Source organism: Balearica regulorum, chromosome 6, assembly GCF_011004875.1.
Source record: "Balearica regulorum gibbericeps isolate bBalReg1 chromosome 6, bBalReg1.pri, whole genome shotgun sequence".
In the NCBI taxonomy this organism is placed as follows: domain Eukaryota; kingdom Metazoa; phylum Chordata; class Aves; order Gruiformes; family Gruidae; genus Balearica; species Balearica regulorum.
Window position 1 is genome coordinate 42,882,735 of NC_046189.1, and position 25,193 is coordinate 42,907,927.

At 46.4% G+C, this 25,193-nt stretch overlaps 1 protein-coding gene across 3 annotated transcripts in view; it reads right to left on the reverse strand.

Moving 5' to 3' along the window:
- Window positions 1–21,776, reverse strand: part of ACVR1 (activin A receptor type 1) — a 66,346-nt gene extending 44,570 nt beyond the window's left edge. The window contains exon 1 of one of the 3 annotated variants that reach the window (XM_075757392.1): window positions 21,548–21,776. In XM_075757392.1, coding sequence (XP_075613507.1) covers window positions 21,548–21,555 — 8 coding nt within the window. In that variant the 5' untranslated portion in view covers window positions 21,556–21,776. Of the gene's footprint in view, window positions 1–6,022; window positions 6,046–21,547 lie in introns of those variants that run through there. The other 2 variants (XM_075757394.1, XM_075757393.1) reach the window with 2 other exon arrangements.
- Window positions 21,777–25,193: the final 3,417 nt, after the last annotated feature.

Genomic DNA, 25,193 nt, shown 5'->3' on the forward strand with positions numbered 1-25,193 from the left:
AAAGCAATCAAATTACTACTTAACAGCTAAATTATGGTGCTGACCTTGCACCTACTCCTAGCTGCAAACTGCAAATGTGAAGTAAGATGCAAGCTAAAACTCTCTTTACAGACAAGTCTAGCTGTGGATCTGCGAATGAAGGACCGCCTAAGATCAACTCATCTATGGTCACGCAGAAAGGAAGCCATTCTCTCTTGATTAAATTGAGCTTATGAAATACAGCCACTGGTGATTTCCAAGGTTCAATATCTCCACACAGAGGACTCAGCCATGATTGTTAATATAACAGCGTGAAGGCAAGTCAAAGATAACCTTCATTGACTCCTTCTGAAAAAGGAAGCACCCAAATACGCTTTGGGCCAACACTAATGGGAAGCAAAGGAGTAAGAGACCATTCTGAACAGGATACAAGAAAAGACAGCACTTGTTCACACAGAGTAGGTGACCAAAACACTTCCCCCCCCCCCCCCCAATATCAGGATGTATTTTGCGTAAAGCCCCTTTCCTCTGAGATGAGAATGCACAAGTTAAAAGGGTGACTACACTTTCCACAAATAACCTTTTATGGAAACTGTTCCTACAAAAGGGGTAAAAAGCATTGTCAAAGGCACAAAGAACTAAATTTTGGATGCCCTGCATCATTATTGTCATCAACCTGTCAACACAGATGACAATACTGATGAAAAGGCCCTACAGTCAGTATGAAAAGGCTTCATGTCCTTATTGCTGCTCAGTGGAAATAGAAAACCAGATTGGTCAGCAAGACCAGATTTACCTCCACAGGAATATGTCGAGTTTTCACCTGTCTCCTGGCCACAAGATAGACTCTTCTGAGTTTCATGGTGCAAAACTTCCCACTTAAAGAAAAACTGTAACAAAAAGCTTCCTCAGGGTCTCACCAGCATGGATCTGAGTGCTCTGAAGTTAGCAGGAACACAGTTGCAGAGATAAAGCAGAAGCTGCTATGCCTATGAGCATTCAATTAGGCCAGGAATCATCTCAGCTTCAGCTGGACTAGACGCTAAGGAAACCACAATAAAATGGACTGAGGTATCCAAAATTATTCTCAGAAAATAGGCCAGACCAGGCATGAAAACATCTGGGCTTGGCTTGAATCATGAACCACATGAGCAAGACACCCCACTGCTGCCTCCGGGCAGCCGAGCGAAGGAATGCAGAGCAGCACAAAGGTAGGCAGCAGGAGTCTGCTACACCCGCGTTTTCTTTCTGCATCTTCCTCCAGCAAACGTGTGCAACAGCCCATTTATCCTGAAGCTCTTCCTACAGCCCAGTCCTGTGGGATTTCTAAGAATGGTGTTTCTGGGGCATCAGGCAACGCTTACACAACCACAGCTGGTCAGCCAGCTGGCTCCAGGCACGTACTCCCACCTCTGTGGCAAAAAGGGTTAAGTTATTACAATCCTAGCCTACGTTAACATGCACAGCCAACTGGCTAAGACTGTAGATGCTCCAAGTATCTCTTACTCTGTTACACCAGCACGCACCAGTTCTCTCCCACCCACCCAAAACAAAGCCAAACCCTTGTTTCAATAAGTTACACTAATTGTGATGTGGACAAGTTTATCCCAATTCCAAGCAGCAAACAGAAGACTTGAGATACCAGAAGAGCTGTAACAAACAGCTTGGCTCCTCAGTAACTTAGTATCGGCACTATTAATTTTAGCTTTATAGTATTAAACAAGGCAAGTGAACCCAGCATTCTTGCGAGAACTGCTCACCAAGGTCAAAAAACCCTGAAGGACAACTACGCCACACTGGAAGGGACAGGCGATGGGGGAAGCAGGCCATTGACCAGCTATTGTGCTATTTCTTAGTCACAACAATGGAAAAGGGGAAAAAAAGAAAAAAAGATTAAGGAGGAAATAAGCAGAACTGCAGCAATCATTTAAACATAAGCTGCTCATATATTTTAGAAATAAGCATGACAGGAGGAAGAGGTCAGGAAGAGACACAGCATATTTATATCTTTAATATAACATAACATGGAAAATGGTAGACTATTATACATATAACCTACAGACTAGTACAGGAAATTGCATTCCTGGCCACCATATATACTTTTAACAAGCATTTCAGCAGTTTTACTTCAGAGTGGATTTAGCCCGGTCCCTTTACTGGAAGTTGCTGCTACCACATGTGGCTCAGAGCCTCCCAGAAGAGGCCGAGACCTTTCCGCCCATGTGTCGGGACCGAGCACATTTGGTACACACCAGAAACTGAGCTTGCAGCTTTGTTTGTTCCAGAAGGAATCAAGCACATGCGTACCCAAACCGCTCTGCGACTTGCAATAAATGGAGCTCATCGGGGGGATGAAGCTTCAAAACCCACACTGGTGCTCCAAGACAACACTCAGATGCAGTTGACAGCCATAAAGCCACCTGACCCTGAAAGCACATTTTACTGGCATCCCTTCGCCCCCACGTTGCCCCCCCGGCCAGCAGTCGGTCAGCCACTGAAGGTAAGCAAGCAGGACCAAGATGTGTGTTGGGGGAGAAGAAAGGGTGCAGAGAATTCACTCTTAACTGAAAAAAGGGGGGGGACGTGCACACCCGAACAAAACCCCACCGCTATCCAAGTAAGTTAATGTTTAGTTTTCCTTTAATACTTCCCAGCCTCTGCAGCTGTCTCCTCTTGCAGTTGGCACCGATCATTGCCAATCTGGGACTTATTTCCAGTGAAGACGGCATTGTTTTATTGGCTACTTAGGCAGCGCATGCACCATTAATGGAGGTTTTATCTCTCCATTTTCCTGTCAGTACAGAACCAGCCAGTCTGACTCTGTTAACATTAAGAATGCTTATTTTTCCCCTATTCACTATCTCCAAGCCAAAACAACATCTGGAACTTCAGCTTGCCATACACAGAAGAGAGACAGATTAAAACTGGAAAAAGCTACGCATCGGATTCCAGAGTTTTATATGTTTCTGCTTTTATCCAAATTTCCCACACGCACCTTCCAAAACAGCTTTACTGGGAGAAAAAAAAGACAACACTAAAAAACAAACAAAAGCCAAAAAACCACCAAAAACCAGGTCCCTCGTACTTGGGACTCCCAAACACAATGTAAAGCCCTTTCCACCTCAAAATAACCTCAGAAAGGATTATGGGGAGAATAACAGGAATAAAATTGATACAAAAGTTTAGAGTAAGGATTTACCATAGCTCTTTAAACAAAACAGAGGTGACATATCAGTGACCTAGAAAGGAAATTAAACAAAGAAATGTGACTGGTGTGTGTTACTTGATAAAGTAATGGGGAAAAAAACCTGGCGCCATTTCAGCATACATAAATGTCCCACTTTAACAGACAGCTGTCTCCAGTGTCATTTAAGTATGCTTCTTGCTTAGATCACGTTCAATGAATCATGAAAATCAATACAGAGAAAAAACACAAAACCACGCTGTAGACATGGACAGAAATCAAGCATGTACCAACTAGCACCAGCCTTTTCTGGAGAAAGACACGCCAAATACACACAGACTAGTTTTTTCCAACAACATTTTTTAACTCTTAGTAGTTAATTAACAGAAGTCATGACTACTGGTTATTTTCCAACCAGCTATCACACTGAAGAGCATTACGCACTTCAGGCTCACCACCAAAGACACGCTCTCCCACTCGTTTGCCTGCTCATCCCACGGCAGACGCACCCCGAGCCGTGACGAGGCCCCGGCACCCAGCTTGCCACGTAGCTCCCGGCCACTGCCGCGTTCAGCGCGGCTGGGCGCCTCGGGGAGTGGAGCCGGGCGATCGCGGCAGAGATGGTTCCCACCCGCTGCTCACCAGCGGCTCCCAAGCCCAGAGTTCCCAGAGCGTGGTGCCATGAAACCAGTCCCTGGTCCTCGCAGCAGTGGGTGCATCAGCCGGCGCTGCCTCCGTCCCTCCCCATGGCGCCAGCTGTTTCCGACAGCCATGCTGCTGCTGCGCACTAAGCAATGAATGCTGTCAGAGAAGGAATTTTCATTTCTGTAACGTGCAGCCCCCCCCCCAGACAAGTTATACAGTTTATAGTCCTGTGCCACAGGAAGCTGGCTTGCCGCTGAAGTGCTGCCAAATGCAGTATTTTGTTCAGCTGACAATCACATAAAATGAATTTGAATGACCAAAGCAGAATAAAGTGTGTGTTTTCAGGAACAAACAAAACACATGTCACAGGTTTCTACATCTAGCAGCAGAGTTTTAACATGACACAGAGTGGAAGCCAATTAAAATAGTTCCCCAATTAAAATAGTTCCCATTGAACGGAATCCATCGTGTTGCAAGTGGAAGGACAGAGCGCCAGCCACTACACTGTACAACCATTTTAACAGAGTCTCATAGCAATGACTATCAGCTTCAAACAGACGCCCCACATCAGCTTCAGCCAACTTCAGGGAAGTAACAATAGCATACACTCAAATGGTAATGTGCTACTGAATACGTACAAAAAAACCTCTACGCTACCCTTCAGAAATTACTACTGCTTTAGCAGATTTTTGCTTTGCACCCAGCTGTTGCCTATTCCCAAGGCATCTACTAACTTAGCAGCTATTTCCCTTTTGAGAAGAAGGATTAACAAAAAGCAATAGCACTCAGAAGCACCGACATGCCACCAGCTTCCCGCACACCCATCTCTGCTAGGAGCAGGCCTGTGCCATCACACGATGCCCTGCAGGTCTCCCATCCACACCGCAGGCAGCCCTGCTCCAAATAAAGCTAAGCACTGGTGAGCAAACAAGCAGATTAGAGCTGAATAAATGAACTCTTTATCAATGCTTTCAATACATTGGGTTTTTAATGTCAGTTGGCTGAATAAACACAGAAATTACTAAAAATCTCCAAAACTCCCAGAATTGACTGAATAATATGAACTTACTTGACAATTCGAGCTAGTAAAAATACAAGTTATCCCTCCTGGTGTGTACAACAGTCATTTGCCTTTTGTTCCTTCTTGTCCTGCTTGCAATTTTCAGAAAAGATCATGTAATACTCCTCACGGATTCCCAGAGCAAAGATAATCAAGACTGGGGCAAGCAGAGTTTGAAACCAATAAACCAGTGAAATGTGACTGCATGAAGTTGTTTGTTGGTCAGGTTTGTTTTTCATGAAAAGCCATTTATGCAATCAAACAAAATCTACTCTCTGCCTAGAATTTTCCTGATTTAGCAGAGCAATGCAGCGTTTTCTTAATACCTAGTTCAGGATAACACATTAAACTGAAATTTAGCTACCTACAAAAGTTACACAGCATAAATCATTTAAGAAAGAAAAGCACTTAATTTTTCCCTTCTTTTTCTGTTCCCTTACTAACACCACAATCATTTTCACTCCAAGTCCTTCAAAGCAATCATTTTCACTCCATTTTCTGGAATCTCCCCTATCCTTCACCTTCGCATCTGCCTTCCAGTCCATGCACACTCCTTTTGGGCACCTTCTCTTCCGGCTATCTTCTGCACCAGAATTTCACATATACTACATAGCAGATCATTTTCAAACACTGTCACCTTGCTTACAAAAGGATTAGATTGAACTTGTCCTCATGTCAGAGAAAGAAGTTAAGGAAGGCAATAACGAAGGGCGCCTGAAATATTTCCTCCTTCAGCCAGCAGCTGACAGGAATGCGGAGCCTGGGGTTGATCTCATGCAGGGCACCTCAGCAGCAGAAGGCTAAGAAGAGAGAGGCGACTGACTGCCTCCTCCAGCCTCAGTTTTTTTGTTAAACAGCTTTCATAACTGAATGCAGTGCATGATCTCAAACTACTTTCTTCTAGCTGGGATCAACACCTTTTTTGTTCCCTTTTTCCACATCGGGTTCCGAAGGGCGCAGCCAGGGTGCCAGGCAGCTCTGATCTTTAGCAAGGACACTAACCTTCACCAAAACCCAGATGCTGTGCTGTTGAAGACAAGTGTTGCTGGACACAAGTTAACACTGATCCACAGCTATAAAAACACTGCTGCAAGAAACATAACTACTAACAACAGATGTTTAAACAACAGCTCTTGTAAGAGATGGCTTCTTACCTGCCGCTGTTTAAAGGGCCATGGATTTCTGGACCCGCAGCTGTGCATTACCTTCCAGTTCTCCTCAAGGAGCGAGTAAACTGAACATCTCACTACTGCACTCGGTCTGTTTACTTTAAAGTCCTGCAACTATTATACCTCTGCATGAACAGAGGCAGAAAATCTCACGTTAGCACCACATGCAAGCCAGAGAGCATAAGGCAGTTCTCATCCACAAGCTGAACGTGAATTCTGAGCAAAGGCTCTGCTCGACGGTCTGTATTTGGCCATATCAATGCAGCCTTAGCTCACCTGTCACCAGCTGGGGAGGAAAGGGCAAGAGACATTTGAACAGCTCTGTCATCACCCATGTAGAAGCCTGTGCCGCCATGGCACCACAACACGGGCTCTGGCAGAAACACCAGCTCAGCGCAGGCAGACTGAGCCATGGTACAAAGCCCAAAACCACTGAGGCTCCCACAAGCAGGACTGCAAAGAAATCAAACAGCTTCAAAATAATTTTGTGGTAAACTTCCTAGGGGCAGAGTTGCCAAACTAGCAATTCTGGGGAGGGCTGTACGAGCAAGGGATCTTTGCAGGTCTGCACTGCTCCCCAGGAGAAAACAATCCCTGGCCACCTGAAAATCCAGCCAGTCTGCACAAGCTGCTTCAGGCAAGTAACGCTGCCCAAAACTATTTTACCACCATATAGAGTGTTTCCATCCTTCCTTGACTGCTCCAGTTCTCTGCACCACTGCTCTAGGGGCTGTGTTATGCCACACCGGCATTAGAGAAATTTTCTTAGAGGAGAGTAAGTTTCTTTGGACCTTCCACATTGCTTTAAGGCTTCACTCGATCTTCATCTCCCTCCTGTCTCCTCCCTCAAATTCAAAATCTTATGCTTAGAAATGCCTAAAATGACAGTGACAATAATTCAAAGCACTTCATACCCCCGACCCTTCTCACCTCACGTTGGATAAATCCACAGAATGAATATCCAGCACCCCTGAATACAGCCATACTCCCCCTTTTGCTGCAGCCACTTTACGTGAACCGGAAATTCTGTACTCGGGATGGATGCATGGGATGGAAGTTTCTTTGGATTACTACCAGGAAAAAAATAGCTACAGAAATGTAAAATAAACCCTCCTGAGTAATTGTGTGAGCATAATAATTCAAAGAAAAGCTATGCAAAATTCAAGGTTAAAAAAAATTTTTAAAACCCCAAAACAAAACCCCCCACACCACTTGGAATTCTACCTGGTTTTCTGAAATTTTCGAACCAGCATTTTACATTTGCACAGGTAGAATATTCATTTCAGGTTTTGGTATGTATTTTACATACTTCCAAGTTGATCAAGGTGATTTAAATTACCAAGTCACAATTTAAAAAAATAATTTTACATCTAATTTTGCACTTATTTTCTGTTATTTTCTAAAGAAAGGTTAATTATTGCCCAGCACAAAGAAGCATATTGTTAAGACTAGCTAAATACAGACGTTAAAGACCATTTCCCAGGGAGAAAGGCAGCCTTACTAAGAATAACAGGGGATGGAAGGGAAGGTGATGACTTTTGACTGTTATTGAGAGCACACTGTGCTGGCTTGCAGCAATGGGGAGGGACAGCCCCCAGAGTTACCACTGCACATCTTTGCTCTTCCCAACCAAGAATTCAGGCAAGAGAGATGCACAAAGCATCTGCAGAAGGGAAGGAGGGGGCAAATGTAAGTCACAGCTGGGTGGGAAGGGCTGCTTTACATAGCATTTGGCTTATTTCGTTAAGCAAGCCTTAACCAAAGCAGCTCCACGCCTCCAGTTTAATATCCAGGAACCCAGGTTCCTAGTTCTTATAGTTCACATTTTACCATAGTAGAAAGCGATACGTTTGACTATTTACTCTTACAAATAGAGCATTTCAAAACTTTACTTTTAATTAGAAAACAGGCTTACAACAGCTTGACTGTGCTAATTATGTAAGAAAAATTATCAAAACATTTTGCTCTTAAAGTCCATTTATTAGACAACGGACACCATAGCTGCAGTCACTGAACTAAACTGACCAAAACCAGCCAGTTGATCTCGTCGTCTGGGTGTGGGGTGGTAAGAATGCCCTGCGTCTCAGTTCATAGATCAGACAAACACGCTCTTCTGCTTTCAGAAGTCCCAGCTGGCTTCCCAGCTCTGAATCGACGTGACCAGCAGAGTGCAGGCGGAGGTGCCACCCGCCCGGGGAAGGCGGCAGGACCGGTGACCGCACAGGCAGCCTGCCACCGTGCCTGGCTGAGGGTGCTCGGCCGCCTGCCCGCTCCCGTCCCCTTCGGCAGCAAGCACCCGACAGCCCGCATACCATCTTGAAGCGGAAGATTTGAAGAACTTCTCAGGCATCTCTGAAATGTCTTAGATTGGGAGTGTTTGAATCACCTTCATTATGCACCTGGGGCGAGCATTTAATAAACTTTATTTAGCATTTACTGTGTTCTTTTATGAAAAACAACACGCAAACAAAAATACAAATTAAATTAAACCCAAAACACTTCAACTATTTAGGTTAATTTTAACTTTTACATTTTAAACGCGCAACAGCAAAGGCAAGTCTATTTCTTCAGGCCCTCTGCCTCAGTAGCGCTTCAGGGGTGGGTCAGCTCTGGGATTAAAATCTCATTATTTCCTCAAATTCTTCCAGAGTCTAAGTTTTAGCTTTCTAGTTTTTTACTCAATTCAGAGTAAAATCAAATGTTGGGTTTTGTTTTTGTGGAGGTTGGGGGTTTTTTGCACATTTTACACAGAAAATCTTTACTATGTTCATTTATTTTATTTAAACATTTTAAATTACTTGCAACAGAGAAGACATGTTTTTGTGGATTTTTATTTGTTTTGCAAGTGGCCTTTCAAGATCAGAGAATCAATAGAATCTCCTTTTAACATTTAGATATTAAGTATTTCCTGTTTCTCAAGAAACTGGTCAAATACTATGTCAGAGAACCCACTGTACTTTTTTCTTACTAACTCACGGTTAGCCATACTAGCCTAATTTCTTTCCTTTGGTGTTGGTTTGCTTCTTGACACAGTAGCTACTGTAGCATTCTTGACAATGTTATTAAAAAAAAAAAAAGATAACATATTAAGCATACTTTTTTCTTCAGTTGTTAGAACCAAAAGATGATGGCATACTGGCTGTAATCCTAAGAACAATTTGGGTAAAAATTATAAGCTGCATCAAGTTGTCAACTAACACATTTACAGACATCTTTTTCATGCAAATATGATATGTAAATTGAGAGTGTTAAACCAGACATTTTTGGCCTGTCCAACATTCATTTTTTAATTCACGTGTCATTACGAACGGGACCTGGGATGCTCCCCGTCCTCCTGGGATGTTCAGCAGTGCCGGCAGAGCATGCGCAAGGCGCTCTAAGGCACTTCCACATCTGAGCAGAGCCACCTGGAGCATAACACAAAGGATGAGCAAACCTTCAATATACAGCTAAGACAAACATTTAACTAAAAAATGAACTGTCATTTATGCACTTGTTACAGGATAGCTATAACTCCAGAAGATGAGCTACAGAGAAACTGGAAGAACTGTTTTCCAAGCACCTGAAGACCTAAGGATAAGCAGGCATATTTTCAGTACACCAACTTTCACAATTGCAACGTGTTCATTTTCAGAAGAATCCCTCACTTCACACACAACCAAATATACCTCTGGGACTGAAACAAGATCAATCATGTCAAAAAAGCCTTAACGTTTTTGGAAGAGTGTTTCAGGATTTTGAGGAAAAAAATACATTTCATATGCTTTTACACTATTGGCACACTGAACCCTCGGAGATTTAATTTTACAGCTGATTGTTCACGTCTGTTTGTGGGGGGGTGGGGGGGGTGTTTGGGGGTTTTTTGTTTTGTTTTTTCCCCTTCACGTTCACATTGGTCAGCATTTCAGAAAGAAGCCTTTTCTATGCACACTTAACCGTCATGCAAGAATTTAGCAGATGCTCACTGAGCCCTACTCCTTTGAGCGACCTTGAAGCTCACCTTGCAGAGGGTCATTGCCAGCACAACCCACACCATGGAGCCTGCAAGGCCTCCAGCCTTCACACCTCCCACCAACAAAAAGCTGTTAAAAACCACCGTCCTCACCCTGTGAGATGTTACATGTCCTGCTAGGAACTGTTCAGGTAGGACAATCATGAGTCAAACACGCAATCCGATGCCATCACCCTTCTGCTGACTTGACACCAAGAACCTTATCGTGGTGCCATGGTACCACGACGTACCAGTTAGCGCACTAACCTAACTAGGACACAGAAACTGCAGGTAAACACCAAGACACACCACCTGAAATCTCAGTGAAACGTTTTCAGCTGCTGTTTTACCCGTATTCACAAAACATTGTGTACGCATAGAGCTGAACAGCACCCATTACCAGCTGACGAGCAATAACTGATTTTGTCATGGACACTCAGCCACATAGTGGCCCTTTGCCACCAACCCCTCTCACAGTGACACACGAGTCCCATGAAGCCTGCCTGAGTGTCCCTCTTTCACCTCTACCCCCACCAATTACTTGTATCTGTAAAGAACGCCACACCTCCTCTCCGTTCTCCAGAACTCTCCTTTAAGAGGCCTGACAGAAGAGACCTCCACTCCCAGCACGCAGGTTCTTCACCCTGTAAACCCTGGGACCCCAGGGCCACTTCTGGTTCACGGGCATTTCAATTCCAAGCTGAAGACCCTACACAAAGCAGGTCCTATCAGTTCTCCAAGTTCCAGTCTGAGTCCAGCCTCACTTCTACAAGCAGTTGCCTACACCCAAATTCTGCGGTGCTCTTTGCCTAATATTCCCTCAGGTCTTCTCCAAAGCTTGTTGAAAGAGGCTCCTTTAATCTCCCAGATTCTCCACAAAGTCCTCCAATTTCCCCAACTGCTGTGAAGTCCCACAACCATATAGTCCTACAAAGAAGTCCATCCTGTTATGAACTTTTCAGGAGCAAAAAGAGCACAGAGAGTACTCCTTAGGGCAAGGACCATCTGCTACTCTCATCTAGGCAGCATCAAGGAAAAAAAAAAAAAAAAAAAGCTTTCTCCACTCAGCCAGGACTACCATGCCCACCAGAAAACAGTCGAAAGCTATGAGTTGGGCTCCCTCCTTCCCCAGAAAAAGACGGGTTTGCCAATTTGTTTTGGTCATCTTGTGGGACACACATGCCTGAAGAAACACACTTGCTTCTTTTCCCAGATTTTCCATTGCAGCCAGGAAAAACTGTAAATTTCCCTCTTAAAGGGGGAACCCACTGATTTCTTCAGCCAGGTCTCAAAAGAACTATCAAGTACCACAAGACAAGAGCTGCGAGTTAAAGGCTTACCTGCATCAGAAAATGGCCAGGACCAGTTCTCACTATTCCTCGCAGGAACAGCGCAGGCGCCTGAGGAAACTCGCTTAGGCCATACGAGGACTGATGCTGCGGAGCAAGAAGGACAAGAGGACTCTGTGCAGAGGAACAGTAGCCTCTGAATTGCATCTACTTCACTTCTGAATAGCCTCAAAATATACATAAGCTCTCAAAATCCCTTTCTTTCGTCTTCATCTGCCACTGTGTTGATGTGCTGTGGCTCTATTAACCCAGCCTTGCAGAACAACTTCAAGTTAATTCACCTTTTCCATTTGCTTTAGTCCACTCCCCAGGGCTCTATATCCAGTAGATATTTATTTTAAAGCTAAGCCAAAACCATTCAAATGCTAACATTTCAGGGCCTTCAATACTCTTGTTTGCCTGCAGTAGGGCCTCTTTTAGAATAAAGACCGTCCACTTTGGGAACTAAACCAACGTAATTATAATTGGTCTACACGTCAAAGTTTTACAAATCCCTAGACTGGGAATAAAGCGAGTTTTACTCCTAGCAGACCTCTGAAGGCATAAAACTGCACTGCAGACTCAGAAACACCAATTTCTCACCAGAGACTCCAGGAACTGCATAAGAAAACCGACAGCTTCTAAAAGAGAGTTTGGTCTTCTGGCTCACAACGGCCTGTCATTTTGGCCTTCCTAATGGAGAAACAAGATAAAGTTCCCTGAAAATCCTGGATGTTGTTGTACATTAGAGTCCAATAAATGTTTTATTTGAGTGTCTAACCAACATCCAGGATCAAATCCCAACTAAAAAGATGAAGTCAAAGACTCTTCCACTCATTAAAATATGCCAGTTTTGCACAAGGCATGGAAATGCCATGTTTCTTTCAAATGGTATTTTAATGGTGCTTAGGTTTTTATTTCCATATTGATGCACTCATTCTTCAAAATGTTATTTGTGTCATAAGGAATGTGTATGGAGGGACGGGTCTAAATAGCTTTACATTTTAGAACAGGTTTTACAGAACAATTATGCACAAGTTTGCTTCAGAGGTACGGACATGAGTCTTACAAACATGTAAAATGCCTACACAAAGACAGAAAAACCACCCTATTGTTTAGGCAAGTTGGAACATGTTACTCATTTAGATTATTCTCTACTAAAGGCTGATGCAAACATGCCAGGTCCACAAACACACACAAAAGTGTCTATGTGGCATTTCCGGCACATTTGTAAAGGCTTAACTGACAATCAACTAATGTGAGGTTAAGAGAGATAGCAAAAGCAAAGCCAAGGAGTTGAAGAATTTTTAAGAAGTGCACAGTCCAGACAAAAAGAGCGAAGGGGCAGGATCCAAGAGAACAGACAAGGAGGAAAGGCCAAGTTATGATACATTTGAAGAACAGGAAGCCACCAGCCATACTCCAAGCTGTGCCTTTACTGGTGCTGCACGTGCACGGCACGGGAATTGGCAGGTAGGGGCAACATATCCCAGGTTTCTTCGCAGTCTTTTAGGTGGAGCTTTTTCTTCTATCCTAGTGACTTGAAATAACTTGCATGTTTCTTTCTGGGCAGAGAAGGGTTCAAATTATGCAAAGATGTTGGGAGGATAGCCAATACTCAAATGATTTAACCTTCATCATAACCACAAAGTAAAGACATACCTCTGCTCTTTCACAGACTTGTGCTTGGTTAGCTAGTCTGGACAGAAAGGGCTTCTCAACTGCAGCAGAAGGATCCTGCCTGAGAGAGAACAACTACATCAAAGTAAGACCCTACACTACCTCTTCAGTGAAGACAGCTCCTGAATCAAGATAAGCAGAGATTGTTCCACACCACATTTACACCTAGTTACCCTTGAGATGAAAAGTGGGCAGCGTAAAAATTGCCATGCAAGCATCGTTTTATCATCATCATTTCATTTAGACTCAGGATGCACACAGGTTTTACAATTCAGTCCAAAAATACAAGTCAAACGGAATAAAAATTAGTTAGGCTGAAATTCTTTTCCAGACATTCATTCTTACTGGGCATTGATCTAAGTTTTCCAAATATTTACTTTATTTTTCTATTGTAATCACAATCACCAAAAGCACACACACCCCACTTGGTGTTTTGTTTTTTGGGTTTTGGTGGGTTTGTTTTCTTTGGGGGGGTGTTGGGTGTTCTTTGCTTTTTAATTCATAAGCATCAGCACTTTTTTCATGAACTAAGAGTACATCTAAAGTACTTTTTATTGTCATTTAACTTGAACCGGTATTTAAAAGTCAAACTGAAAACAGCTTTTTTAAAATGCACAACTTATTTTAATTCCACTCCTAAGTAGATATGAATTAGCTAATTTAATACTCAGACTAGTGCACTACAAGTCATATATCTTTTCATTCTGACAATAGAAAATAAGGACTTGCACACAGTATAATAGTACAAGATTGGCAGCCACATAAAAACCATTGCCAAATCATCCAACAGCCTGGGATTTGTCCAGCCCATGCAATCAAAATCGATGTTTTAGCAGGTTGCCATACAGAACTGCAGCTTCAACAGGCAGTTACATTCCAGCATCAGTAAAGAGTGTAATTTAACAGATAAAAAACCCCCAAAAATATTACTTCTTATGAAGTTAAGAAGAGTTTCAACATGCAAATGGACATGGATTTTACCAATAATAAACAACCTGCAAGGTACCATCTATCTTTTCTCTAACGTAACACGATACAATTAATTTATTCTCTTAAACCAAACCATTATCTTTTCATTTTATTTTCTCTTTTAAGATTCAGCCTTAAAATGACTTAATTGTTGCAGTCCACCCACACAAACACAAGAGACAACTTTATTGCAGTGGAGAGCCCTAAATAGCACAGTCTGTTTGAGGCTAATACAAACACCTATTTTGTTTAATTTTACATTTGTTCCCAGGGAGATTCAGACCTCATCTCTTCTACCTCCAATTCAATACTAACCGACATCGTAGGAAGTTATCCACCCCTAGAACGATGGGTAACGCAGGCAGATCTGCCACCGTGCATGGCATCTCACAGAGGACACGGCCACTATGCTAGTCACAAGTCTTACAAGAAGGGTGGGCAGGCATTAGAGCCATGGCACAAAAGCCGTGGCATGCAGACCTTCCAAAAACGTGTGTTTGAGCACACCTCAGTGTAACAACCAGGGCCAAGAGCAAGCAGGCAGCAAAGGAACCTGCAGGAAACTCTTCCAGGGGAGCAGACTACACCAGGTCCGCTCTGGCACCCACATAGCGGGCCAAGGCACCCTGCAAACAGCCTTGGTCACAGCCAAACTCAGCATGCCCTCACGCACTCAATATGGCAATGGCTTTCACAAAGACACAGAGGTAGCACACGCAGTCCTCTGCATTTGCCCAGCCACTCATACCCTCGGAGATCCCTTCTTAGCACCAGCACAAAAAATACAAACCAGGAATTAATCCGGGTTAGAACTAATGTGTCACAGACAGACTGAGTTTTAACCAAATTAATGACATGTTCACCACACAGCCACAGACATGCCAGAACAGGATAAAGAACAGCACACGGAGGGACAAGCGTGACGCCTTACTTCCCTGGCATTAGGAGCCGGCGCAAAGGCTTGCACAACCACAGCACCGACTGCCTAAAACTGCTCAGCCATGAACCCCAGGCCATTCAGAGAGGAAGGTTGGAGGGGCCTGCTGAGGCACACCAAATCATGAAAGCAGAGATCAGCAGCTTGCAGGACTTCAAAAGGAAGCCACTTCGAGCCTCCAAGCTATCCACCCAGCCAAAGGCAGCTGTCGAAAAGCTGCCAACCTGCTCCTACTGTTACAGGATACTTGCCAGACAAACAGCAGACCTGCAATTAGAAAAGGTGTTTGTTGGCCTCCCTTCTGCAGCTTATTAGCAGAGAGGTAAAGTTTGCAGTCAGAACAAGAAATGCCTGACCTCCAGTGAGCACAACCAGTTACAACTGCTCTGTAAGACAAGGAAGAGGTCCTCCTACCAGCTTCCATTCAACTGAGAATGATCTGTGGCTTCAGCATGCTGAGGGAATGTTCCACGTACTTAGGACAGAAGGTTCAGAGCTGCAGCATCATCCCCTCTTCTGTAAAGGGGCCTATATAATAGCTGGCAGTGTTCCCCTCCACCAGCTCCTACCTCCATCTCTGTTAACTTCAGACAAGGCAAACAGAGTCCAAAGTCTGCCTTGGACAATCACCAAACTGGAACTCTCCTGATTTAATAAGCTTTTCCTAATCAAACCATAGTCTTCCTTTCCCTAAAAGAGACTTGAGTTAATTCACAACAAGCAACAGACACTTCCATATGCATCTTCTCAGAAGCACTACAGGTAGCAAAGAGTAACATGGTTTGACATCACCAGGAGTATTTCAAAAGGGGGAGAAGCATTGACTAAAATGACTTCTGGGGATGAGCAGCCATTTAGCTGCCTTTTCAGGTCAACAGGAGAAACACAACAATAAAGCGTACACCTAACTCAACAACAACCTGCTGACTCCAGAAGGGGCCAGAGGCAGACGCTTAGGAAGCGGCAAAAGGACACAGCACGCGAAGGTCATTCTTCCACCCTCTTCTGCCCCGATCCCATGCTTCGCAGTCAGAGGAGAATTTCCAACCCCAACACTACATCTGGACCACTGCATTTAATGCTCCGCCCATAGACCTATGAACATAATCCCATTTCTTTCTTAAAAACAAACAAACCAAGCATCTCTTGAATGTCCCACCACAATCATCCTACAACTTAACAGGCACCATGCAAATACTGTATTTATTTTTTATTTTGAAACTGCTGACTACTGACGACACATGGTATTCCCCATTTCTTACATCATAATAATGTAAAATCATCACTTCCATTTACTCGCATTTCAATCACGACTTTAAGACCTGTATAATATTTCCTTTCAAATATTTCTCTCCTCAGCAGAAGAGACTGTTTATTTAGACACACTGCATCTACACCATCTCACAAAGCTTTCTAGAACGAGACCAAGGCCATGTAAAACTAAGACAGGTCCCGAGCATAAAGAAACTGCCGATGTGAAGGACAATGGGTTACACTACTTGCTTAGGGACTTATGCTGCCTTTGTACTTAAAGACAACGCAATCACTTGATATGAGGGAGATTGACATCAAGGCTTTAGAGGTGTTTAGGTGCTGGTGGCCCACTAATTTGCAGGCACAGAGAATGCAAAGCGTGTTTTACCCAGAACTGGGCAGAACGCTCCATCCAGCAGGCCCTGAGATCCAGCACACTGCCCAGCCTGCCAGGCACAGCCACCATGCCACGGAGCAATATTCACGGCCAGCAGTGGTTCAGCAAACACGGTGGATGAATTCAGCATGAAATGAAAGAGCAGATCAAAAGAACCCCGTTTAAAGAGGGGATTGTATAATAACTGGCAACGACCGTGATGCAGCACCTGATGTTGACTATTCACCGGCAGATGAAACATAAGGTCAGTTCTGGCCTTCCAGGGGAAAGTCGGCATCTGAACTGCTAGCAAGGAACACCATCACGTTTCTAAAATACATTACTACTTTATGTGAAAGAAAGTAGTAACGTACTTGATTTCACTAGGCACACTCTTGATGTTCCTTCTAGAAGACAGTTAGCATCCCACGGAATTAACATCAAAGGCTAGATTCAATGCTACTTTAGAATCATAGTTGGTTCACTGTAGATCTTGTTATGAGATCAAAATTTTGAGAGCATGTACTGAATACCAGTAGGACTTACAAACGCACATCACTTTGAAATAGGAACGCATGAACACTGAGCTGTCTACACATAATCGCAAATGACCACATTTTAAAAAAGGGATTACCCATCAGCTGAAACTGGGTCACGTGCATGCTCATGGTGCAATCTAACAAAGAAAATTATTTCATTACAACTACTTACTGCTATTTGACTACACTTTTATGCTTTTGAAAGCATTAGTCTAAAACTGTGTTTTGGCTGCCAGCATAGCTAAGAAAAAAGGAATTTCTTGAAAGCATTTCATGGAATTCCATACACTTCATAGTCAATAGCATTTTCCAAATTCATGATCCCAAAACACACTGTAAATTTATGTGAATTCAGCTTTCCAACACTGCTAAAAAATACTATCATTCCTTATTTTACAGATACGTACAGATATAAAAGATGTAAATGACTTACATCCTTAATGTGCAGTCACTGAACTTGTCTACAGCAGGATTTAAAAGGTGCATTTTCAGACTGTGTTGGATGCCTTTGGAATTAACATGCTCTTAAACTGTCTCAGTCTTGACTACCCTCGGGTCTCAAAGCAAATAAACTAACCCCTAATATACATGCACACCCTCATCAAGGCCAACCTGCAATCCACCCTAATGGGTGTCCATAAAATCTCCCACACAGAGAGGTTGGAAGAGAGCAGTTATCACTCTGAAATCTACTGCATCCAACACCACCACTGTAATCTTCTGCAGCTCTATACAGCTGCACAGATGAGTGGGCTAAGTTTTTAACCTGTTTATACAGTAGGAGAGATAAGACAGAAGAGCAGATATTGAGATGCCCATTTGAGAGTTCAAATACCCAAGAACGCAAGTGAATTCAAGCAGCTTTTTTTTTTTTTTTTTTTTTGGCAGGGACAAGCGAGCTAAAAGGGTGCCTAATTATTTTACAACGGCTGTCCCTAGATCCTATTTTAGAATCAGGCTTTCATTAAATTTAAGTATGACTTCACAGTACCAGCTGGCCAAAAAAACCCCAACAAAACACACAAACACAACCCACCCACAACACCCCACTGGTGTTCTTTCCCCCGCCTATGTTCTCTTCCTACCCCAGAGCCCACTGCTTTTTCCCTTCAGAAGCACACAGCTTCTGACAGCGCAATGCAAGGATAGAGCAGGGGTTGAGAGTGCGAGCGTGTTTGAACAGTTTTTTATCCCTCTCCCAGACTCATTTGCATCCCTCCCAAAGAAGCTATTTGATGCTGTTGCTGTGTCTGGCAGTTTTGGCAAGATGATGCAAGTCACCATTCCTTCCCTGCCGGACACAGACTGAAGGCAGGCGAACGCTGCTGTGTTGAGTTATGTTGCCACACGCCTTTCCGTGTACCCCAGCCCTGGTCACTGATCCCTCTGTTCTCTCATACACCTGCAGTAGGACTTACTGACCACGGTCGTGCTGCGGACAACTGCAATGTTATCTGTGAAGAGTAAGACAGGAAAAGAAACCCCTTCTGTAGGCTTGGGAAGACATGAAATTTCATTTGGAGAGCTAGCCTCAAAAATAGATACCTTTTACAGGAAACGGCTATATTTAGCCCTCCCCCTTTCACCTCAGCTCCTCAACACATTCATATTCTCCTGCGGAAGAATCTTTCTAAATGGTGTTAGAGGTGAGCTTTAGCAGATCACCTCAGCAGAAAAAAACGCAGCCAACTTAGATATATCTATATGAATATACAAGAGTGTCAGCAATCATCATATCAAATAAACAGCTACTAAGGCATAAAAAAAGGTCATGTCTCAAAGCGTGTTAAATTGCAAGCTCCAAGAACATAATACATCCAAAGTTACTTTATGAGTTAAGTCCACCAAAGGTGAGCCTGAACTTCTGCGTGCACCCTTCAGGTCTCCACAAACACTTTTGCAACTAATGCAGCCATAGTATTCTCTGCAGAGAGTATAAACATTAAGTAACAACCTCGACAGCTATGCAACCAAAATATTTCCAGTTTTCTAAAGTACATATAAAAATAAGTCATGAGAAAACGAGTAACAGTTACTGTGCAGTGGGACTTACGCAGAGACTGTTGATGACATCTCTGAACCATCATCAGGGAAATCCTACTGACCTGGTACTTTCTCAGCTTGCAACTTTGAGACGTGTTACAAGACTTAAAAATAAATAACACAGTTTTCTTCTCTCAGGCTGTTTCATTTAAATAACAGCCTCTCCTATAGTTTTGGCCTAACTATGATTGAGGCCTGTAAAAGCTGATTATTTACAAACTGAAATGGTTGAGGGGTGATCTAAGTCACAGCAACAGACCTTAAAGTTTGTCCCGAATGGGGACAGAAGCAGACGAGTGAAACGCACTCGTCACCACAGTGTGAGAAAACAAACAAGCAGAGATTTACAATCAGTAACTACTCCCGAGTCCTGTGCCACTAGGCAAGGAGCAGCACCCCCGTGCCCCCCTTCCCCCCCCAAACCGAAACGAAGCAGAGGAATGCGAGTCTTATCCCAGCAAACAAAATACCGAGATGGAAGGCAAACCTCTCAAAACATTGCACACACTTAACACCTCCAAGGGAGAGCACCGTGCATACAGGAACTTTTTGTTCCCCTAAAATAGATCCGTAACACCTCTGCCAAAAAAAAAAAAGTTACGGTCATCAAAGGAACCAGACACGCACTTGAGAGCTTTCCACATCCAGGGTTTCAGCTTTTGCCGATTCCAATTTCAAGGCAACCCAGGCCTCCTCAAACAGCACTACACCTCAAGGGCAGAGCTTGGGGAGTATTTACAGAGTGTCTGCTGCATTCCAGGTCACTACCATTCCTCTGAAGATGAAGTACAAGGATCATAGCAAAGATCCTGTTACAGGAAACAAAAGAAAACTGAAGATTTAAAAATAAACCTGTCATTGCCCACAGCAAACTGCTACAACCATAGGAGTTTTCTTAAATGAAAAGCTGAGAACCATGACAGATGAGCTTCAATGCATACCATAAAAACACGTGAGATTTGGGAAAAGAACCCATTCTTCTCTGAAAGCTCAACACATCATTTCTAAAAAGTGGTTTTATACAAAAGTGCCAGTTCTGTAGCTCAGTCCCAGAATTTGAAAGTTTCCACCTCGTGATGCCACCATTACCAACATTGTTTTGATGAATTAGTCCCTCCAGCACACCTACGTAAACCCCTACTCTCTCAAAACCTGCTGAAGATGAGTTTCTCTCTCAATTTGGGGAAAATAAAGCGGTTTAGTCCCAGTTTACTGTAAAAGTACTGCTGGAAACAAGTTATTTTAACACAAGTTTCTAGACTAACAGAGTTGGAAAGACTGCCCGGGCAGCTTCCCCTACTATATTCATGCCCCAGATTTCACAGGCCAGCATGTGGTTTTAAAAGCCCGGAGGTTAACGTGCAGATCTGAGCAGGCTGAAAGAACGACCGCCTGCTTCTAGCAACCTGTCCTCGATCTGTCCTCGCTCACCAGCAAAAGCCTTGACAGGAGCTGAGATGACAGTCCTGCCATCCCGTTTGTCTCTCCCGAAATCCAGAGCTGCAGGACTGTAAATAAGGAGGCCGACTTAGTCCCCTACTGACTCACCGTGCAGAACGCCATCACGTCTGGCAGTGAAGAAGCGCCTTTAAGAGGTTAATATGCCCAAGGGACTTTGGCCTGTAACTTTCTTTTTGCCCATCAAACGCGGACCGTCAGCACTCTGACACGAGCGATGCCGGCGCAGTCGCACTTAAAGAGCTCACCGCCATGTAGCACAGCCCTGCGCCTCCGCTCCGGTAAGTTTATGTAGTTAGAAACCCCAAAGCACTGTCCCTCTCCGCAGGCCCGGCAGCCCCGTTCCGGGGAGCAGGGCGATGAGCTACCCGCCGCACCCGGACTTTCGCCGCCGCAAGACCGAACCCTCTGTGCGCCCCCCCCCCCCCCCCCCCCGCAGCTCGGGCTCGACTCCGTGTGCAGCACCGGCTCTGAGGGCCGCGGCACGGCCCTTCCCCGGCGGAGAGCCGCTCGTCACTTCAGGCTTTCCAGTGTCGGGGGCCAGTCCGTCCATCACCCCACGGGGATTCTCCCTCCCGGGTTTCACGGCGCTCTCTCCCCCGCGCAGGAACCGCGGCGGAGGCAGCCGGCGGAGCACGGGCAGGGCCTGCCGCGGCGGGGGGGGGGGGGGTGGGGGTGGGGGCAGGCAGGGCCGCTCAAGCCCGCCCGCAGCGCCCGTCCCGGCTGCCGGTGCCCCCCACCCCCCCCGCTGCGGGGACCCGGCTCCACCGGCCGGACCCCGGCCCCGCTCCCACGCTGCGGCTCGCCCCCTCCCTCACCGGCGCCTCCGGCGGGCCGCGGCCCAAGGCGGCTTCCTCCCGCAGCCCCGCGCCACCCGACCCGGGACTCGGCTCGGCCCGCCGCGGCCCCCGCCCCGCCCGAGCGGCTGCACTCACCTCCTCATCGCGGCGGCGGTCGCGCTAGAGCCGCGGTGGGCTGGCCATGGGCGGCGGGGGCGGCGCGGCCGCCGCGCTCTAGGCCCGGCGCTCGCCCTGCCCGCGGCCCGCCCGCATGCCCGCGGCGGCGCCGAGCGGCGGCGGAGCGCTGACAAAGGGGACGGCGCGGCGGGGGCGGCGGCGGCGGCAGCAGCGGCAGCGCCCCGCCCCGCCAATGGCCGCCGGCAGCCGTCACTCCCGGCCCGCCGCGTCACTTCCGCCCGCCGCGCTGCGCCGCGCCCCCTGGCGGCGTCCCGCGGGGCCCGTCCGCGCCGGCGGAGCGTGTGGGGGGGGCGGGGGCTGAGGGGCGGGGCGGGGCGGGGCTGCGGGGCCGCGCTCCTCCGTCAGCGGCCTGCGAGACATCCACCGGCCAAACCCCATCAACCCCCACAGGCGCCGAAGGCCCGGCGGTCTCCACGCTGTGGGCCCCGGGCCGGGCAGCGCCCGCGCCGCTCACCTGGCGCACGGAGCCGGCGGCTCCTCCCTCGGTAAAGGGCTCGCCCCGCGTCCCCGCCCCGCGCCAGGCCTCGGAGAAGGGAGGCCTCCGGCCGCCGGGCCCGGCAGAGCCGCCTTCCCCAGGATCGTGGGGACCCGGCGCACAGGCGAGGGCGGCGGGGCAGAGGAGCGGGTGTGCGGGGAGGCACGGCGGATGACATGACATCGCCCGGTGGATGACATGGCATCGCCCGGTGGATGACATCGCCCGGCGTGCGCTACGTACCGTCCCCAGAGAGCTGTGAACCGAAGGAAGGGAAAAGCGCGCCTGGGCTGTGGGCAACTTTTGCGCAACTTTAGGGTGCGTTAAGGCTACCGTGATACAAACACCCGTGGTTTGATTGGTTTGGGTCGAACCGCAGTCGCTCTGCCAGTTGCACTAAGTACATGTCGCAGGCACGGGTTTCTTTCTAAGGGGGACGGTGGAGCAGATTTCCAGGATAGTTGCATCTCATTGCTATCAACAGAGCACTGAAATTATCACATCATGGGTTAAGGACATGAAAACATGTTCAAGCCTGAACAATTCTCAGCAGACAGACTACATCGGAAATTCCCACATACTATTGATCTTTGATGCTCCGCACACCTCCCTGACATCAGTCCCGTGATACGGGGCTTCCCCGTGTGCTCTGCGTTTGCTCACACCAGTGAGGCGATGGCAGAGCGCTCAGTAGGCAGAGAGGAAGGCGAGTCCCATGATGCCGGCAGCTCGGGCTGCGGAACACCATTCTGTCAGGACTCGTCTGTCAAACCCTGTCTCAAACATTAACTTTGTTCCCAAAGAATTCGGACTTTATCAGTCCGTCTGCCAACACAGGGCTGCCGCCATCGCCCCGTGGCACGCTCTCGCCTGCCCAGGAGCATTGTTCTGCGCTTGCGGCTGAGCTGGACCGTGTCTCTTTTCCCGGGCAGCGCAGCTCTGCTGCTGGTGGACGTGGAGCCCGGCGGCTGTAACGACCCACAGCACGTACCAGCAGGCGAACCGCAGAGGCTTCGTTCCCCATCCAGGGGACGCAGATGCCAAAGGTCTACGCAAGGACCACGGCAAACCGTGTTCTTGCGATGGTAACGAGCCCCCACAGCTGGCTGAACCGCCGCCGGCAGCTGTGGAGGCGGCAGGGAAAGGTCTTGGGGCAGAGGAGAGGCGTGCTGCGCCCTGTGTCCTTTGTCATATATGACGGAGGGCGTCTCGTTGTTTTTCTCAACGCATACGGCACTTTCCAAGCAGCGACATTAGCATCTGTGAGACGGGAGGTGAGGGACTGGGGGGACTGAAAACAGGAGACACGGAGACGTAGCGTGCGTCAGGCTGGGGCAGGATGGGTAGTGGTCACCACGGTGGTGTCGGGGTGGGAAGCCAACGCTGGTTCCCTTGGGAGAAGGCAGGCGCACAGAGGGTTTGGGAAGTGCTCCCTCAGAAGCTGCTTTGTGCTACAGCCCATTTATGCACCACTCTCCGAATGGAGCCAGGATTTGACTCATTATGAGTAATAGGAATGTTTTAAACAGAGAAAAAAATACTAATTCCTTTAAAAATACAGATAGGTCTACATTTGGCTCAACAGTACAAGGCCAGTAATTTTCCACAGCGTACTGCCAAATAACTGAATGTGACATTCAAGTAGCTCATGTGTAGGTGTCCCTCAGGAGAAAATACAGCTCTAACAAGGACCATTTTCCAAAAGAGAAGACTAAAGGTTGAGTATCTAAATACGACTTTACAGAATGGAAGTGAACAGCTAAATTTCCAGAAATGCCAAGCTTCCCTTGAGGCTCCACAGGTGGTGCTGACAGCCAACACTTCCGAAAATGTAGCTGCTTATTTGCAGCCTAAAGCACTTTCGAAAATAGTAGCCCACGTGGTTAATAGAGCTCGTAACAAAGGCTGACTTGGATTAAAAGCCATCTCTAACTAATGACAGGTTGCAGGATTTCCAGGCGACATGAGAAACTGCATGGGTTAGAAACACTTTGCGTGAAAAAGTTTCTACTTTACTTTTGGTAGAACAATGTGAGCTTTGGGAACTGTCATTGTGTGAGCAACTCACACACCTCTTGCTAAGGGATGGCTGTTGCTGAGTGCTTCTTCAAAGCCACAGAAGGAACCAGGGCTAGAAACTGGAATTAGGACTCAGCAGCTCCTGCCCGCAGCCTGATGTAACTGGATCACGTACACTTTACACGCAGTTGATTTTCAATTAATAGTGAAGATGAGGGGAGGATTAGGTTAGTGAAGTAATCGCAGCATAATCTGTAAAAATGACTGGTTTTCTGTCCTTTTGAATACCACTTCTTACTCATCATCATAAGCATCCTTACAAATAAATTTGCTTTCCAAAAGGTGCAGGCTCTTTGCAATTTTATTTTCTGTCGATACCATAAGTGTTGATAGGAAGTTCCAGCTGCAAGTAGAATTTTATCTGTAATAATGTTATTTGGGGAGAAAAACAGGGCTGAAGTCTAAGATGAATATTGCGACGAGGTGTTTCCTTCAGTGGCGGGCAGTAGTGTCTCAGAATTGGGACGGCTGGTTGCACCGCTGACCGGTGCCTTGGGGAGGATGACAGTGCCGTCGCCGTGTGCCTCAGCTGCCATGGTGGCACCGGGAGTGCCATAAAACACCCAGCTTTCCAAGTGTTTTACACTCCACCCAGGAAAGGTGGTGTGGGTTTAATGAGCATGTGCACGCACAGCTGTACAAGGAGCGGAGCACAATTAAATTCGGGGTCTTGCGGTTCACGGCAGAGCGCCTCTTGTAGCTACTCTTTCCACACCAGTGTACATACAGTTTGTCACTCTTTCCTGGATAGCGTTTGTACTAATCGAGGTGTAATAAGGGCACGTCCATGTGAAAGGAGTACCATGTGCGTGAATTGCCACGCACAGACGTTGGAATAAACCCATTAATGTTAACAAAATACCATGCTTTTTAGAGTGCGTGGGCCCCAGAAAACAGCTGCGAGCAGAGCACGCCTTTTGCTGCAGAGCAGGTTCACCCTGTCATCCTTCCACGTAGAAAGCTCTCCCAACAAGACAACAAGAATAGCAAAATCAGGCTTCTCTGTTTTGAAGTTATTACCATGGCGACCTGAAACCCTTTGTACTTCAT